The 16202-nt window shown below is 57.5% G+C and overlaps 1 protein-coding gene across 2 annotated transcripts in view; it reads right to left on the reverse strand.

Annotated features, from left to right (window-relative positions):
• Positions 1-270: 270 nt before the first annotated feature.
• Positions 271-16202, reverse strand: part of LMF1 (lipase maturation factor 1) — a 73664-nt gene continuing 57732 nt past the window's right edge. For both annotated transcript variants that reach the window (XM_064362859.1, XM_064362858.1), the window contains exons 4-8: positions 13770-13950; positions 13314-13467; positions 12595-12778; positions 11673-11785; positions 271-476 (exon numbers count right to left, since the gene is read on the reverse strand). In XM_064362859.1, the coding sequence (XP_064218929.1) occupies positions 314-476; positions 11673-11785; positions 12595-12778; positions 13314-13467; positions 13770-13950 (795 nt within the window). In that variant the 3' untranslated portion in view covers positions 271-313. The remainder of the gene's footprint in view (positions 477-11672; positions 11786-12594; positions 12779-13313; positions 13468-13769; positions 13951-16202) is intronic.

Below are 16202 nucleotides of genomic sequence, written 5' to 3' on the forward strand. Positions count from 1 at the left end.
GAAACCAGCCCGCAGGATGCTAGGGACCCCAAGAGCTCTGTGGCCTGAGGCCGGGGCTTTAGTGGAAACAGGTGTCAGGATGGCCACCGTCCCGACTCTTGGGGTGCAACAGCCCCAGGCTGGGCCAGGTGGACGGGAGAGCAGAGCCCCTGGAGGAGGCTGGCGCCTGGGACCAGGGTTGGCCTGGATGTGGGGCCCCCACTGCTCTTCTGTGTCCCTCTTGGCGATGCCGGGCCTGGGTCGGGCCCAGGGAAGGGTGGACGTCGCTGAGCAGCTGCAGGGCTGGGTCTTCGCCTTTATTTCTGGTGCACGCCTAGAGGGGCTCCCCCCGGTCCCTGAAATAGGCCCTCAGCTCCTCCAGGCCCAGTGCGGGGAAATAGGCGCCGATCCTCTTCCGCACCCACCACTTGCCCTGTGCGGCGTGGCGGCCCCCGGGGCGGCTGAACTGGTACCGGTAGTGCTCTCCTCGGACCCACCTGCAAGGGGGCAACGTCAGCCTGGGGTCCCCGAGGAGAGAGGGGCTGCAGGAGGAGCCCCCACCCTGAGCACAGGCAGACCCGAACAGCCCCCAGCAGGGCGACCGTCCCCGTCCACACCCCAGCAGTGAGCAGCGCAGCAAAGCGGGGAAGAGAAGCCAGGGGTGGTGCACGGCAGATACAGGGCAGCTCTGTGAGAGGAGACCTGGCAGGGACCACACAGCAGAGGGACCACCCGGGAAGGCCGGGGCTTCGTGGCTGGCACCGAGCAGGCCCGAGGCTGTTCCCAAGGTCCCGATTTGAGTCTCAAGTGACCCCGGCCTGGGAAGGTGCTGCCCACGGCGTGGCGGCTCCACCATCAGGCCAGCCCCGGCTCAAGGTGACCAGGGCTTTCTGTCCCCGGGGCAACCCGACACTTCGGGGGAGCCAGGCCAGGACCCCACTGCCTGAGCTGTGGACACTCCGGCTGGCTGCCTGCTGTTCTTGACCAGCACCCCATCTCCCCTGGACTGGGGCAGCGGCAGGTCTCTCAGCTGAGCGCTGTGGATGCCCCGGATGACTCCTGGTGACTGGGCCTGGTTTGGGCCCTCACTGGGCTCTCGGGGGACTAGGCATTTTCTCCTGGGCCTGAGCCTCGTGGTGACAAAGTCCCTCGAGTGTCAGGTTTGCTGGGCTGCCCAGGTCCCCACCACCAGCCCCACCCGTCCCTCCAGGCCCCGCCCCAGTTGGGCAGCAGATGTGGAAGCTTCTCGGCTCCCAGGGCAGAGCTGGACCCTAGCCGCTGGATGAGTGTGAGGACGCAGACGTAACAGGACCGGGGCCCCCTGATGGCCCCTGGGATGAGCGCAGGCAAGCTCGGTGGCTTCACGGCACCCCAGGGCCCGGGCCCAATGGTCTGGGGCGCTGTCGTTATTTGGGGCTTCCCTCGACCAGCACACAGCTGTGCCGTGGGGTTCTGGGTGGAGACCTTGGGCCATGCCCCTTGGGCTGACAGGGTGACCACCTCTGGGCCCACCCTGCCCCTCCTGGCTTTGGGTCTGGGTATGGGTATGTGTGATGGATGACAGGTCCTCTATCCTGGAGTCAGAACTGCCCAGGAAAATTGGGAAGGTAGAGACCCTCTGCGTGGGAGGGGTCCCTGGGGCCCCTGATGGGAGAGAGGGCACGGCAGCTCCAAGAGGAGGGGTCGTGTCTTAGGAAAACCTGCCAGGCACTCAAGACTGAGGGCAGTGGTGGCAGCTGGTGGCTCCGTCCACTCCGGGAGGGCACTGCCCACTGCCCCAGGACCCTGAGGTCTTTCCTGGACACCCTGGGCCTGGGGCCACCATGGCTTTTCCTGGCTGTGTGGATAGCAGTGGCCAGCAAGGGGACTGAGGCCAGGGGGCACCAGGCAGAGAAGTCACGCTGGGCCCCACGGCTGCCCTCTCAGCAGCCCAGCACCAGGCGGAGGGGCCAGGGGCTAAGGGGAGGTGGTGAGGGTGTCGAGCAGCGGTGGCAGCATGATCCCTGCACGTGCTCCTGGCCCTTGCTGGGGCAACGTGGACCCCACGCAGACCCACCCTCTCCCAAACCTGCATCTAGCGGGGCCGGGAGGGCGGGGGTACCGGGAAGGCCTCTGTGGTGGGGTCACCCATCTTTCCCAAATTCCCACTCTCTCTTTCCCTTCCCCGGACAGGGTCAAGGCATCGGGGAACTGGGGCTGGTCTCTGACACCAAGAGCTGGAACAGCAGTTTGAAAGGGTCAGAACGCTCTGTGCCAAGTGCAGGTAGGTGGGAAGGGGCCCCAGGCCTCCAGCGGCCTGAAGGGTTGCATTTCATTCCTGCAGACAAACTACCCGCAAAGGCCACGGCGCTGTCCCCAGCAGACTGGAGAGTGTTTAAAAGAGGGGATCTCCTAGCCTTTAAAACGCGGCCCGCACTGGCACCATCTTACCATCTTGCCATCTTGCACAGCTGCAGTAGGGATCCCAGCCAGTGCCCGGACCCCCGTGCCCTTCCACACTCAGCACCCCTTCTGCTTCCTTGATGATTTCAAGAGCATCATCGGAGTGGAATCCTACAGCAGGTGCCCTCAGGACAGGGGCTGCTGGCTGGGTGCAGCTCTCGGCTTCCTCCGTCCTCCTCGCGGACGTGTCCCGAGGCGTGAGCGCGCCCTAGTGTGTGCGGTGGCTCTGCTGAAGGACGGCTGCGGTTTTTTTGCGGTGTTTGTCTATTAAAGCTGCCATAAACCTCCGCATGGGCTTTTGCGTGAACCTGGGTTGTAACTCTGGTCCGAACGTCCATGGAAGCAGCTGCTGCGTCACGTGGCCACCTCGGGTTCTGCTGTTTTGAGAAGCCCTGTCCCCCTCCCAGCCATGTGCAGGTGACGTGACTTCCCGGCCTCTGTGCCAGCGTGCAGGGGTGCTGCCGCTTTATTCCAGCCCTTCTGACGCGGTGCAGTGGTGCCTCACGGTGGTTCTCGTTCGCTTCCCTGATGACGAGCGTTTCTCAGGGGCCTCTGTGCGTCGTCTTCAGTGGAATGTGTCTTCCTGTGTTCATTTTCTAATAAGATTATTTTACCGTTAAGTTTTAAAACTTGTTTACATATTCCAGATTTTAGCCTATTGTCAGCTATGTGGCTTGCGAACATTTTCTACCAGTCTGTAGCTTAAAAATGTTTTTCGTCGTCTTAACGGGCTCTTTTATGGAGCAAATTGCTTTTAATGTTAATGAAGTTCCGCTTACCAGTTTTTCCTTTTACAGTCCATCCTTTTAGAATCAAGTATAATGGCTCTGCCTGGCCTTAGCTCCCAAACATTTTATTTTTTCCTGAATATTTTCCCCAAAGATTTTATTTTTTTGAGATGGGCTTTTGCGACATCACCCAGGCTGGAGTGCAGTGGTGTGATCTTGGCTCACTGCACCCTCCACCTCCCAGGCTCAAGTGATCCTCCCACCTTAGCCTCCTGAGTAGCTGGGACTACAGGTGCGCGCCACCACACCCTGCTAATTATTCATATTTTAGTAGAGATGGAGTTTCGCCTTGTTGCCCAGGCTGGTCTCAAACTCCTGAGCTCAAGCATTGTTCCTGCTCAGCCTTCCAAGGTGCTAGGATTACAGGTGTCAGCCACGGTGCCCGGCGTGAAGGCCAACTGTCTTATGTCTTACATGTCAGTCCAGGATCCACGTGAGTTACTTCTGTGTACGGTGCGAGCCTTGGGGTGAAGGTTTTGTTCTGTCCACAAAAGGCCCGATGCCTTGGAAGCATTTGTTGAAGAGGCTGTCTTTTCCCTGCTGGATGCTCTTGGCACTTTGGTAAAAAACACAAACCCAGCCACCACACCTCTGCCGGGCGTATTCGTGTGGGTCTACCTGTGGGTTCTCTGTTTTGTCCCGTGGATCTGCGTGTCCGTACTGATGACTGTAATTATACGTCCTGAAACTGGGTAGGTTGATTCCTTCCGCTTTGTTCCGTTTCAGAATGGCGTCAGGCATGTTAGCTCCTTTCCCTTCCCATATAAAACCTGGAATGACTCGTCCTTGCCCATTAAAAACATGTCACGTTGAACCTGTGTATCAACACGGAAGGAAGGGCTGTGCTCACCGTGTTGACTTCCAGCCCTCGGACGTGGTGTGTCTCTGGATGAGGCGTCTGCTGATGTCTCTCAGCAGCACTGTACGGTGTTCAGCATGTGACTTCTGCACATGTTCTGCTGGGCTTACACCTAACTACTGACTCTGTGGAGTGGCTGGAAGTGGTACTGCTTATTTAATCTAGGGTCGGTGTGTTCATTGCTAGTACAGAGAAATACTGTTGCATCATTTACGTTGTGTCTTCTGACTGCTGAACTCACTTTTTTTTTTTGAGACGCAGTTTTGCTCTTGTTGCCCAGGCTGGAGTGCAGTGGCGTGATCTCGGCTCACCGCAACCTCCGCCTCCTGGGTTCAAGCGATTCCCCTGTCTCAGCCTGCAGAGCAGCTGGGAGTAGCCAAAATTAGCCAGCTGGGTCCACCACACCTGGCTAATTTTGTATTTTTAGGAGAGACAGGGTTTCTCTGTGTTGGCCAGGCTGGTCTCGAACTGCTGACCTCAGTTGATCCGCCCGCCTCCGCCTCCCAGCGTGCTGGGGTGACAGGCATGAGCCACCATGCCCGGCCCTCACTTACTAATTCCAGGAGTGGTTTTGCTGGACTCCCTGGGCTTTCCTACAAAGACGATGATGTCCTCTGGGAACAGGCAGAGTTTTGTTGCTTCCTTGGTGATCTATATTCATTTTAATGGAGTTCAATTTATCAGTTTTTCCTTTTACAGATCAGCCTTTTGGTATCAAGTACAACTCTGCCTGATTCACACCCTCGTCCTGCCGTGCTGCGGCGGCAGTCCGTCCAGCACCGCGCGGGATACGATGGTCAGTGCAAACAGCCTTTCTCGTTCTGGATCTCAGCGGTGGAGGGTGGATTCCTTCCCCGGTGGGTAATGCTGGCTGTGGGGTTTCTGCAGATGCTCTGTACCCACTTGAGGAGGTTCCTCTCCTTCTCTATTTTTCCAAGAGCGTAAATCATGAATACTTGTGAAGTTTGTCGAGTGCTCTCCCGGCACCGATATCACACGCGTTACGTCTTCGGTTGGTTAACGTGTGGATCACATCCACTGATTTTCAAATACAGAACCACCTTTAGCCCTGGAATAAACCTTACCTGGTCATGGTATGTAATTCTTTGTTATATATTACCGAATTATATTTAGTAACTTCTTTTTTTTTTTTTTGAGCCAGTCTCACTGTTGCCCAGGCTGGAGTGCAGTGGCACAGTCTTGGCTGAGTGCAACCTCAGCCTCCCGAGTAGCTGGGACTACAGGCACATGCCACGATGCCCAGCTGATTTTTTGTATTTTGAGTAGAGACAGGGTTTCACTATGTTGGCCAGGCTGGTCTTGAACTCCTGACCTCAGGTGATCCACCTGCCTTGGCCTCCCAAAGTGCTGGGATTACAGGCGTGAGCCAGCGTGCCCAGCCTATTTAGTAATATTGTGTTAAAAATTGTGTGTCTGTATCCCTAAGGGATATTGGCTGTCATATTATTTTCTTGTAGTATCTTTGTATGGTTTTGGTATCAGAGAATCATTAACTTCATAACATAAATTGAAGCTGGGTACAGTGGCTCATGCTTGTAATCACAGCACTTTGGGAGGCTGAGGTAGGAGGATCGCTTGAGCCCAGCCAGGCCAACATGGCAAAAACCCTGTCTCTACAAAAAGTAAAAAAAAAAAAAAAAAAAAATAGCGAGGCATGGTGGTGTGGGTCTGCAGTCCCAGCTCCCTGGCAGGCTGAGGTGGGAGGACACTTTGAGCTCAGGAGGTCGAGGCTGCAGTGACTTGTCTGTGGCACTGCACTCCAGCCTAGGTGACGCAGTGACAACCTGTCTCAAAAAAAGAAAAAAGAAAAAATACATGGACGTTTCCCTTCTCTTCTCTTTTCTGGGAAACTAATCTTAGAATTCTCCAGTGAAACCATCTGAACCTGGAGATTTCTTTTTGGAGTTTAAAATTACAAATTCAGTTTTCCGTTTCAAGGCTATCTCGTACGTGGCTTGGAGTTGTCTATTTCATGTGACGTGAGTTGTGGTAGTTTGTGTTTTTCCGAAATTGGTTGATTTGACCCAAGTTATAAATGTGTGTTTGTAGAGATGTTTGTAGTATTCCCTTACGCCCCATCTCAGGAATGCAGGGCCTGCACTGATACCTGCTTCTTCATTTCAAGATAGTCTCGTGCTGTTGCCCAGGCTGGAGTGCAGCGGTGCAATCTCGGCTCAAGCGATTCTTGCGCCTCAGTGTACCAAGTAGCTGGGACTGTCTGGCTAATTTTTTGTATTTTTAGTAGAGACGGGGTTTCACCATGTTGGCCAGGCTGGTGTTGAACTCCTGACCTCGTAATCCATCCACCTCAGCCTCCCAAAGTGCTGGGTGATCATTCTTACTAGAGGTTTGTTGATTTTACTGGTTTTCTTAAAGAACCATCTGTTTTCGATTTCATTTTCTGCTTGTTACTATTTTCTTTTCTTTTTTTTTTTGAGACGGAGTTTCGCTCTTGATACCCAGGCTGGAGCGCAATGGCGCGATCTCGGCTCACCACAATCTCCGCCTCCTGGATTCAGGCAATTCTCCTGCCTCAGCCTCCCGAGTAGCTGGGATTACAGGCATGCGCCACCATGCCCAGCTAATTTTTTGTATTAGTAGAGATGGGGTTTCACCATGTTGACCAGGATGGTCTCGATCTCTTGACCTCGTGATCCACCCGCCTCGGCCTCCCAAAGTGCTGGGATTACAGGCTTGAGCCACCGCGCCCGGCCTAGTTACTATTTTCTTACTGCTCCTTGCTGTGAATCTTTTCCTGACAGAATCTTGAACTTAGATTTTTCTTACTTTTTAAGAGATGGGGTCTTCCCGGGCTGCCTCATGGCAGGAGGCTGGCTTTACACTCCTGGGTTCAAGCAGAGTCGCTGGGACTGCAGGTGTGTGCCGGCACCCAGCTGAGGCCGGATCTTCCCTCCTTGCTAGCCTCTCCTGTCTCTCTTCTGATGTATGCATCTGTGCTCTCCCTCTCATCACTGGTTAAGTACGTTCCACATGCAGTTAACACGTGCCCATGTACCATGACATGTTACGCTTCTCATGAGCTCCATTCCGTGGGTGGTGTATTGCGTGAATCTCATTAGGTCCTGTTTGTCGATGATGGTGCTCTTTTACGTTCTGGCTTAATCTGCATCTCGTGATTCTGTCGACGGTTGGGAGAAGGGTGTTGGAGCGTCCAGCTGAAATTGCCGATTTGTCTTTTCCTCCTTCTCCACGTTTTGCCGACCCGTGCGTAGTGCGTGCACACTTCGGGGTGCTGCGTCTGCTTGCTGGGGGACCCTGTTCTCACTCTCCCTCTGTCTCTGAGAATTTCTGCACTGAGTGCCACCTCGACGTTGATACGGTCACTCCTTTATTTCCATTACCGTTCACGTAAGCTGAGTGTTTCTGCCCTTTGACTTTGAGCCTGCCTGTGCAGATGGTCCGCAGTGATGGTGGTTCAACTGACGGTTTTTCCACTTGACGACGGTGCAGAAACTGTACTTTGAATACCTATGCAACCACTCGGCTTTTCACTTTTAACGCCGTTTTCAGTGAATCACGTACGATACTCAACACTTCATTATTAAATAGGCCGTGTATTAGATGACTCTGCCCTCTGTAGCCTCACGTAAGTGTTCTGGGCATGTCTGAGGTAGTAGGTCAGGCTGAGCTATGACTGATGTTTGGTAGGTGTACTAAACACATTTTTGATTTATGTTTTCAAGTTACAGTGGGTTTATCAGGGCCTAAGCTCATGATGCATATATTTAAGTTACTATCTTTCTTTTTTTTTTTTTTTGAGACAGGGTCTTCTTGGGTATCTGGCCAGGCGCAGTGGCTCACGCCTGTCACCCAACACTTGGGGAGGATGAGGTGGGTGGATCTCCTGAGGTCAGGAGTTCGACTAGCCTGGCCAACATGATGAAACTACTTTCTCTACTAAAATTACAAAAAAATTAGCCAGGTCGCTTGTCGGCCTTTTGGCTAAGAGCTAAGTGTAAAAATTAGCCAGGTAGTCCCAGACTGGAGTGAGTGGCATGATCCTGGCTAACTGTGGCCTCAGCCTCCTAGGCAGCTGGGATTACAGGCACGCAGCACCATGCCTGGCTAATTTTTGTGTTTTTGGTAGAGAGAGGGTTTCGCCATGTGGGCCATTTTGAGCTCCCGACAAGTGATAAGCCTGTGTCAGCTCCCGAAGTGCTGGGGTTGCAGGACTGAGTCACTGCGCCCGGCCGGTCGTTTACCTGTTTAGTTAGATCACTGACATTTAATATCAAGTCCGTCGTTTCACTTGTTTTTCCCGACCTGCTCTCCTATGGGTTTGGTAAGTTCTTAGAATTCATTTTGATTTGTCAATAGGGCATTCCAATGTATCTCTTACATAGGCTGTTTCCTGGTTCCAGTGTGTCCCCTGTATAGGCTGTTTCCTGGTTCCAGTGTATCCCCCGTGTATGCTGTTTCCTGGTTCCAGTGTGTCCCCTGTGTAGGCTGTTTCCTGGTTCCAGTGTGTCCCCCGTGTAGGCTGTTTCCTGGTTCCAGTGTGTCCCCTGTGTAGGCTGTTTCCTGGTTCCAGTGTGTCCCCTGTGTAGGCTGTTTCCTGGTTCCAGTGTGTCCCCTGTATAGGCTGTTTCCTGGTGGCTGCTCTTGGTACCACATTATACACACATAACTATGTACGCATAGTCTACTGATGTCATTTTATCAGTTCAAGTCGAGACACCTTACCTCCCTTTATGTTCATTTACAATTACCTCAAATGCTTCCTCTACATAAACTTGGAACTACTTCAGACAGTTTTATAGCCTTGGCTCAGCTGTCCAACATGACTGGGAAGTCAAGGCCACCTGGCTGACTCCTGCGTGTTTGCAGAGATGGGTTACCATGGCGGCCAGGCTGGCAGTGTTGTGTTGAAACCCGACTGATGTGTTTAGGGTTGAATTGCTCTGGGCTTTTCCTGTTTAGGGTTTACTCAGTTTATTGGCTCTGTGCGTTTGTCCCTTTTGCCAAATTTGGACGTTTTCCGTTATTTCTTCAAGTACATTGTCAGCCCTCAGCTCGCTCTCTTCCTTCCGGGACTTCGCCGACGTGGATTCTGGATCTTTTGCTCCAGTCTCGTCGGCCCCCAGGTCCTGGAGGCTCTTGTGTTTCCCCAGCCCGCGTCCTCTGTGTTGTTCCACTGGGTACCTTCTGTTCTAACTGGTTCTTTCCTGTCCTCACCATTCAGTTTAGTCAGACAGTCTTCTGTTTCGTTGCCGAGTTGTGTCTGTAACCGCCTACTGAACACCCTTGTGAAGCGGCTCTAATTCCGCTCTCACCTGCTGACCGCCCGAGTTCGTCAGTTTCACATCTTCTTGGTTCTTGCTGTGACAAGCGATTTTTCCACTGAAAACCCAACATTTTGGGTACGATGAGATTTTGGATCTTACTTAAACCTGCTTCTGAGATCATGCTGGTACAGAAGGGAGCGGGGCACTGCCTCGTTACTGCCAGGTTGGGGTAGAACTCCAGTTAACACATTAGGGGTATTCCCACTGCTGCTGGGTGGGATGGCGCCTCCATGACACCATGGCGGGGGTGGCCTCGCCACTGCTGGGTAGTAGTGAAGGTTCTGACTTTCTGCTGGTTTTCACTTCATACCACTCTGAAGCGGGAGGAGCCCCTCAGTGCTGCCAGGGTTGGGGTGTCCAGGCTTCTCCTGTGGTCTCCACCAACACCATAGAAGCGGGGGTCCTTCCTGCCCACTGGTATGGAAATCTGTTTCCCGTTGGCCTCCTCTGGCAGCACCCCAGCGAGGGGAGTCCAGGCTCCCTCCCCCATCCCTCGCCGGGGTGGGTGGTGCGGGCTGCAGTGGTGGTGACTTTGTCTAAGTGTCCAGTCTTGCTAGGCTGCTCTTTGCTGGCCCTTTACTAGAGAGTGCAGATTTTTGTGCAGGTGTTTTTTTGTCTGTATCTGCTGGTATTACTGGCTTTCCAGCTTTCTCACCTCCAAGTGTAGACAATGAGGCAGAGCAAAAACCCAGGCTGTCATTGCCAATTTGGGGCTGTGGCTCTGTCCTGAGGGCCCTGCTGCTGGGCGCTCTCCTCACCTTCAGCCTTCCTGTTGTTTACGCAGAGCATCCAGGGATCAGTGGGAGAAGCAGGGATAGCGCCTGCCCTGTCCTCCTCATGTAAAGTCAGTGATGCACGGAACACAGGCCCAGGTCAGGCCCCACCCTGTCACAGTGCCGCCTGCTCCGGCTGCCAACCACGTGCACCACGCAGACGGCGCAGAGATGTGCTGTGTGGCAGTTTTCACACTATCGACCCTTTCTAAGGCAGATTCTGGGGCCCATGACATGGACCTGAACCTGCCCAGACCCGAGGAGTTCTTTTGGCACGTCCTGGCTGAGAGGCAGATGATCCAATCTGCGCGCTCACCAGATGAAGCTTCCCTCAGGTCTGAGGATTAAACTTTCCTCTGGGCCAGCTCCAGCGTCCCCAGGCACTGAGGCTGTGACCTGGAGTGGGGGCTGGGGGGACTCTGAAGGGTGCCATGATGGGGGCAGTAACAGAGAAGACCCGTATCGAGCCTGGAAGGGTGAGCTGTGGGCCCGGGACCCCAGTGGGCCTGGAGGGCAGCGCCTGCCTCATGTGCCCTGTCTGAGGGCGCCGGCTGAGAGAGCAGCTACCCCCCACAGGCTCTAGGATGAAGACTGAGGCCTGGCCCATGAGGAGGGACCCCCATCGCCCTCCGCCCCAGCTCCCTGTAATGCTGTGCTGGGGAAGCACCCTGCCTGGGCTGCCAGACTCGGGGCCCAGCTGCCTCTGCAGGCCTCGGCGCCCCTCCATCCCCACCCTCCAGACAGCTGGGAGCAACTCCAGGGGTGCAGCTGTCCTGGCTCCCAGCGAGTGTTCCTGGAGGGAAACCTAGAGCTGTGTTTTCTGTCAGAATCGGTGTCTGATGGCGCGGGGGAGGGGTGGGCAGTGCAGACTCCGCTCGATCCTACCACGTGGGGTGGGGGACACAAAGGCCTGTCAGCGTGGCTGCCCAGCCCCAGGTCTGGCCACATGGGAGTCTCCAATCTTTTACACCCCACCCCCTCCTGCACCCCAGTGGGGCCCAATCCCTGCCTCCTGTGCCCAGTCCTTGGCATCTCCCTCTGCACCCCAGCTCCTCCGCATGGAGTCCAGAAAGTCATCCCGGGTCGGGGCAGGAGGGTGACTTCCCCCATGGCCACCGCCTCTGGCTCCTGAGAATCTGACCCTGCATTGTTCCCTCCTCGGGGGTGTCACCAAGTCACTGCCCGGGGGGTCCAGCCTGCAGGGCCCACAAGGCTCTCACTTCGGTCCCCCCTGTCCATGAGTCAGAGCCCCGCCAGGCAGAGAAACCATCACCCCACCCGAACTCAGCCGCAGACACTCTCGGCGTGACATCCCGCAGTATGCAGGTGCGTGTCCAGCACAGTTCACCACGGGCCCCGTGTGCTCCTCTCGCCATGGCAGGTTTGGTTTGAGGGGGGCTGTGAGGCAGCGGTGGGACCAGCCGGGATGCCAAGGCTGATGGGGTCCCCATTTTGCTCCCAGCAGGCCCCACCCGACACCTGGATATGGGGGAGGGCGTCCTACCTGGGCGGGGGCCTGCCCTCAAAGGGGCTGTGCGCCAGCAGGGACAGGGCCGCAGCATCGCCGGCCAGCAGCTTGCCTGCCAGGCGGAGGATCCACTCGTTGTGCTCGTAGGTCTGGGAGGAGAGGGCGGGCTGGGACGCTGTGCTGCATGCTGTCCAGGTGCAGCCCCTCCCGACACTTGGCAGTGCCCTCCACTCCCTCCCCTGCCAGCCTCTCCGTCCGCCCAGCGGCGTGTGGTGCTGAGGCTTTTCCGGAGGTGGGCTCCCTGGGTGGCTGCACCCCAGTTCCTTGGCTGGGGTTCCTAAGGGGCACCTGTGTCACATACTCCTTCTGGCCCTGACCACTCCTTCCCATGCTGGCCTCGCCCCCCTGCCTGTCCGCCCCAGCTCACTCTGGGATCTGCCTCCCTGAGGCTCAGTGTCCTGGTGGCTGAGACAGGACTGGGAGGGTGGAAAGAGCTGCTCTGTCTGTCGGTGCCTCTGCTGCCCTCAGCCCTGGGGATGCCTTCCTGTTTTCTGAGACAGGGTCTGGCTCTGTCCCCCAGGCTGGACTGCAACGGCACCACCATCTGAGGCTGCATGGTTGGGCTCAGTCAATCCTTCCGCAGCTGAAACCCCCGGCGCTGCCCTCCCCTGCTAGCTAGCTTCTGTGTTCTCCGTAGATACAGGGTCTGGCTACGGCGCCCAGCCATGAGGCACTGCCTGGCAGGCCCTGGGAGACAGTGGGGCTGGGCTGTCACATGAGGCCCCACCTGAGGCTGGGCCTGGATGTCATGTGGGCTCAGCTCTCATCTCAGGCAGGATCCCAGCTCCCCTCAGCCTCCCTCCCCCCAGCCCCCTCAGTGGTAGCTCTAGGAACCTGCAATCTGCAGGCAGTGGGTGGGATAAGGCGGTCCGTGCACCCACCGGGGGCTGACCCCTACCTGGAAGGCGGAGAACCACATGAGCCAGTCCAGGCGGTAGTGGTAGGGGGAGATGAGGCAGGGCCGTCTGCTGGGGTCTCCGGGCTTGCACTTGAACTCGTAGTCCTCCCACACAGCGTCGGGGGCACTGGCATTGGGGCTGGCAGTGCCCTGCAGGACCACCTCCGTCCGCTCCTTGGTGATGCTGCCAGGAGACCGAGGCAGGTCAGGCCCATGTCACATACCAGCTGGGCTGAGCGGGGGGCAGGGGGGCTCCCAGATGGTCCATCCTGGCCCATGCGGAGGGCCTGCATTCCCCACCTACCTCCCGGTCAGGGGCTAGTGAGTGCCTGCCCCCGAGGAAGCATGGCGGGTGTGGCTCTCCCTGGGAACTCATGCGAGAGCACCTTCCCTGCCCCTGAACACACAGCTGGCATGTGCGCCCCACCCCTCAGCAGCTCCGGGTGGACACCAGAGGCCAAGGGGCCAGCCCCAGGGCAGCAAGGGCACCTGGATGCTGAGGCACTGCCTGTGTGCAGGCACCACACCTGGCATGCCAGGGCCGCAGCCGACCTGCCTGGTGACCTCGGGCACTTGCCTCACAAGACCGGGATGGGAGAGGCCTGCACGGCCCGTGCCTGGGTCAGGCTGGGGTGGGGCAGGGGACTCTTGGGGTCATGGGGGCTTACACCCCCAACCCCGCCTGAGTGTGGCTGGTCAGGGCCGAGTCTCCCACATACCTTCCGAAGGCCCCGTAGGTGTTGACGATGCGCAGAGGGTTGAAGGAGGTGTTCATGACCTGCCTGGAGCTCAGCAAGTTGAGGACCACGGGCACGCTGAGCCAGGCCAGCAGGACGCCCAGCGAGACGTTGGCTGCACGCCGCACCGCCGAGCCTGCGGGGGGAGTTCTTCCAGGTGGGGCTCTCAGCTGCCCCCTGGCCTGTCCCGGGGGAGACCCCAGCTGCTGCTCACTAAGGGCCAGCTTTCCCAGGTCCTGGGGACAGAGCAGCACCTGATGTCACCATGCCTGGTTCCACAGCAGACGGCGCTGACTCAACTCCTACTCTGGGACCCGCAACCCACACAGGCAGCCTGTGGGTCCTCGGGGCTGGCACTGCCCAGATTTCCCATGCCTGTGGGCACTGGGGCAGGACTCCCTCCCTCCCCCCCGCCACTGATGAGGCAAAGCCACCTACCAAATCTGGGCTCAGGCTGGGCGCCTCGGGTTTCCCTCTGCATCCGCAGAACTCGGTCCTTCAGGCTGCCCGGACCGGAGGGGAACAAGAATCCCAGGGCGGCGTCGTCGAAGCAGGCCAGGCTGGGCACCATGGTCAGCCAGTTCAGGAAACTGAGGTTCCCACTCACGATGAGCACGGCCTGTGGAGACACCACCGCTGAGACTCAGGCAGCTGGAACCTCGCTTCCTGGAGCAGGGGGCCCTGCACCCAGCTCTGCCCTTGCCACCCCCAGCCCTGGCATCACAACCCAAACCCAGCTGTGCCTTCAAGGAGGGGGCAGCAGACGCTGTAGAACTGCCTTCCGGCAGGTGCTTCCTGAAAGTTCTTCCCGTGACTGCACGTTTCTGTGCAGGTTCTGTCCGTTGTTTCAGTGATCCACAAGGCTGGGGACGGACCAGACCCCGTGACTGCCTGGAGCTCCTCACTTGTGGGGGGACGCCTGCCAGGGCCATGCTGGAGGAGGGCTGGCACACCACACCGAGGAGGCTGTGCTTGGAGAGCAAGTGCCCGGGACACCCCTCAGCCGACGGGCGACATGGACGACAGGAGCCATGGGGACCACCAGGAACGCCCCCATGCCAAAATACAAAATGCAGGGAAGCAAGACATGGGCACAGGACGCGGTGCCACGGAGACGAACAGCAGGGGAGAGGAGGGGCGCGTGCAGGGCTGGGAGCACAGCCAGGAGAGTTCCAGGGAAAGACGCAGGTGTGAGCAAACCCGTGGCAGAAAAGGCAAAGCCACCAGCGGGAGGGACTCGGAGGGACCGGGCTCTGGACACCCCTGCAGGCCAGTGAGTGAGCGCAGGTGTCAGCACTGGAGACTGAGCCGCTGCCCAGCAGCTCCTGGCAGGGGAGGTCACAGGTGCTGCCAGCCTCACCCCTGCTGCTGCTGCAGAGGCGTCAGGGAGACAGGTGGCTTGCGTGGCCTGTCGCCCTGCCTGGCTGAGGGTCTTCAGCTGCGTTGGGGAACCGGGGTCAGCAAGACCCGGCCATGGCTTCCTCGGATGGCTCTGGTCGCATTCTGTCGGCCAGATTTGATGCGGCAAAGCCCAGCCTTTATCCCCGTCACTCAGGAGGAAGGTTGAGGGCACAGACGCCACATCTCAGGAGGGGTCGGTGCAGGTGGAGCGTGTCAGTTTCGTGGGTGATGACGGCTTTTATCAACTGAATTCACGGCTCTCCTGGGTTAATTTGGAAAAATGGCTTTCCTGGTTCTGAGCCCAAAAATATTTCCTATTCTCCCCTATTTACTATGTTACCAAACCCCTGTACCAAAAACAGCCCCGCCGCACCCAGACTGAGCATGACCAGGGATGGTCTGGGGCAAGGGCGCAGGGATGGCCCAGGCACCAGTGAAATGTCCTGCTCTCCATTCTCAGTGACAGAAAGCTCGGGCCTTTGCGCCCCTTCCCTGAACCAGCTGGTTCCCAGAACCAGCGCCCGTTCTGATGCCTGGCCACGCCAGAACCATCCAGAGCTGTGAGCTCCGAGCTCCTGCCTGCGTTGGTCAGGGTAGGCCTGGCCTGAGTGTATCTCCAAAGCCGCCTTGGGTCATCCTGATGTGAGCCCAGTGGGGGACCAGGGCTCCATGGAGCACAGATCTGGGGGTGACATGTTTCTGAGGAAGCTCTGGGGCTCAGGGACATGGGGCCGTGCTCCATATGAGGCGCCCTGGCCGCGCCCGTTCAGCCTCTCTGGTGTGGCTCTCTCCTTCCATCTGGTCAGCTGTTTTGTTATGAAAACGCAGTTCCGTAGAGTGCACGGCCCAAGCGCTCCCGGGGGACCCCGTCTTCCGTGTTTTTCTTCCAGCATCACTGAGCCATCTCCTCAGAGGGAAATCAATCTTCTCACAACCCTCCCCAGCTGTGCTCGCCCCGGCTGGCGGAGCCCTCGAGAGGAGAGCGCAGCCCACAGATGACCCGGCCGGCACAGGAAGAGGAGCCCGAGTGACGGAATCCTGCGCCCAAGAGACGCGGCAGCAGATGTTCGGGGGCCAATGGAGCGTGGCCCCAAGAAGGAAGAGGGGCTCTCTGGATGCAGCCTCCGGCCTCTCAGCTGCCATGGAGAACAGGTGGGCTTGTGGGGACCCTCTGCTGACGACGTGCTGTGTTCTCTGGTGGGTGGCAGAAGTGGTGGGATGTATAGAGAATCTGCCTGAGGTGAGGTCTGAGACGGGTCCATCGGCGTCCACAATGGCACTGCTCTTGCGTCCTGTGCCTGACACACGGGAATGCAGCCAGCCTTGCCAAGGAATCAGATTCCGGCACGTGCCCCGACGGAGACAGACCCAGGGTCCTGCCTGACGCTCAGGGAGGAGGCCGGACATGAGGTGCACATGGTCGGATGCCAGTCACCTAGAACATCTGGGTCAGGGGAATCCAGAGACGAA

Source organism: Aotus nancymaae, unplaced genomic scaffold (assembly GCF_030222135.1).
Source record: "Aotus nancymaae isolate 86718 unplaced genomic scaffold, 86718_ANA_hifiasm-v0.15.2.pri h1tg000049l, whole genome shotgun sequence".
NCBI lineage: Eukaryota > Metazoa > Chordata > Mammalia > Primates > Aotidae > Aotus > Aotus nancymaae.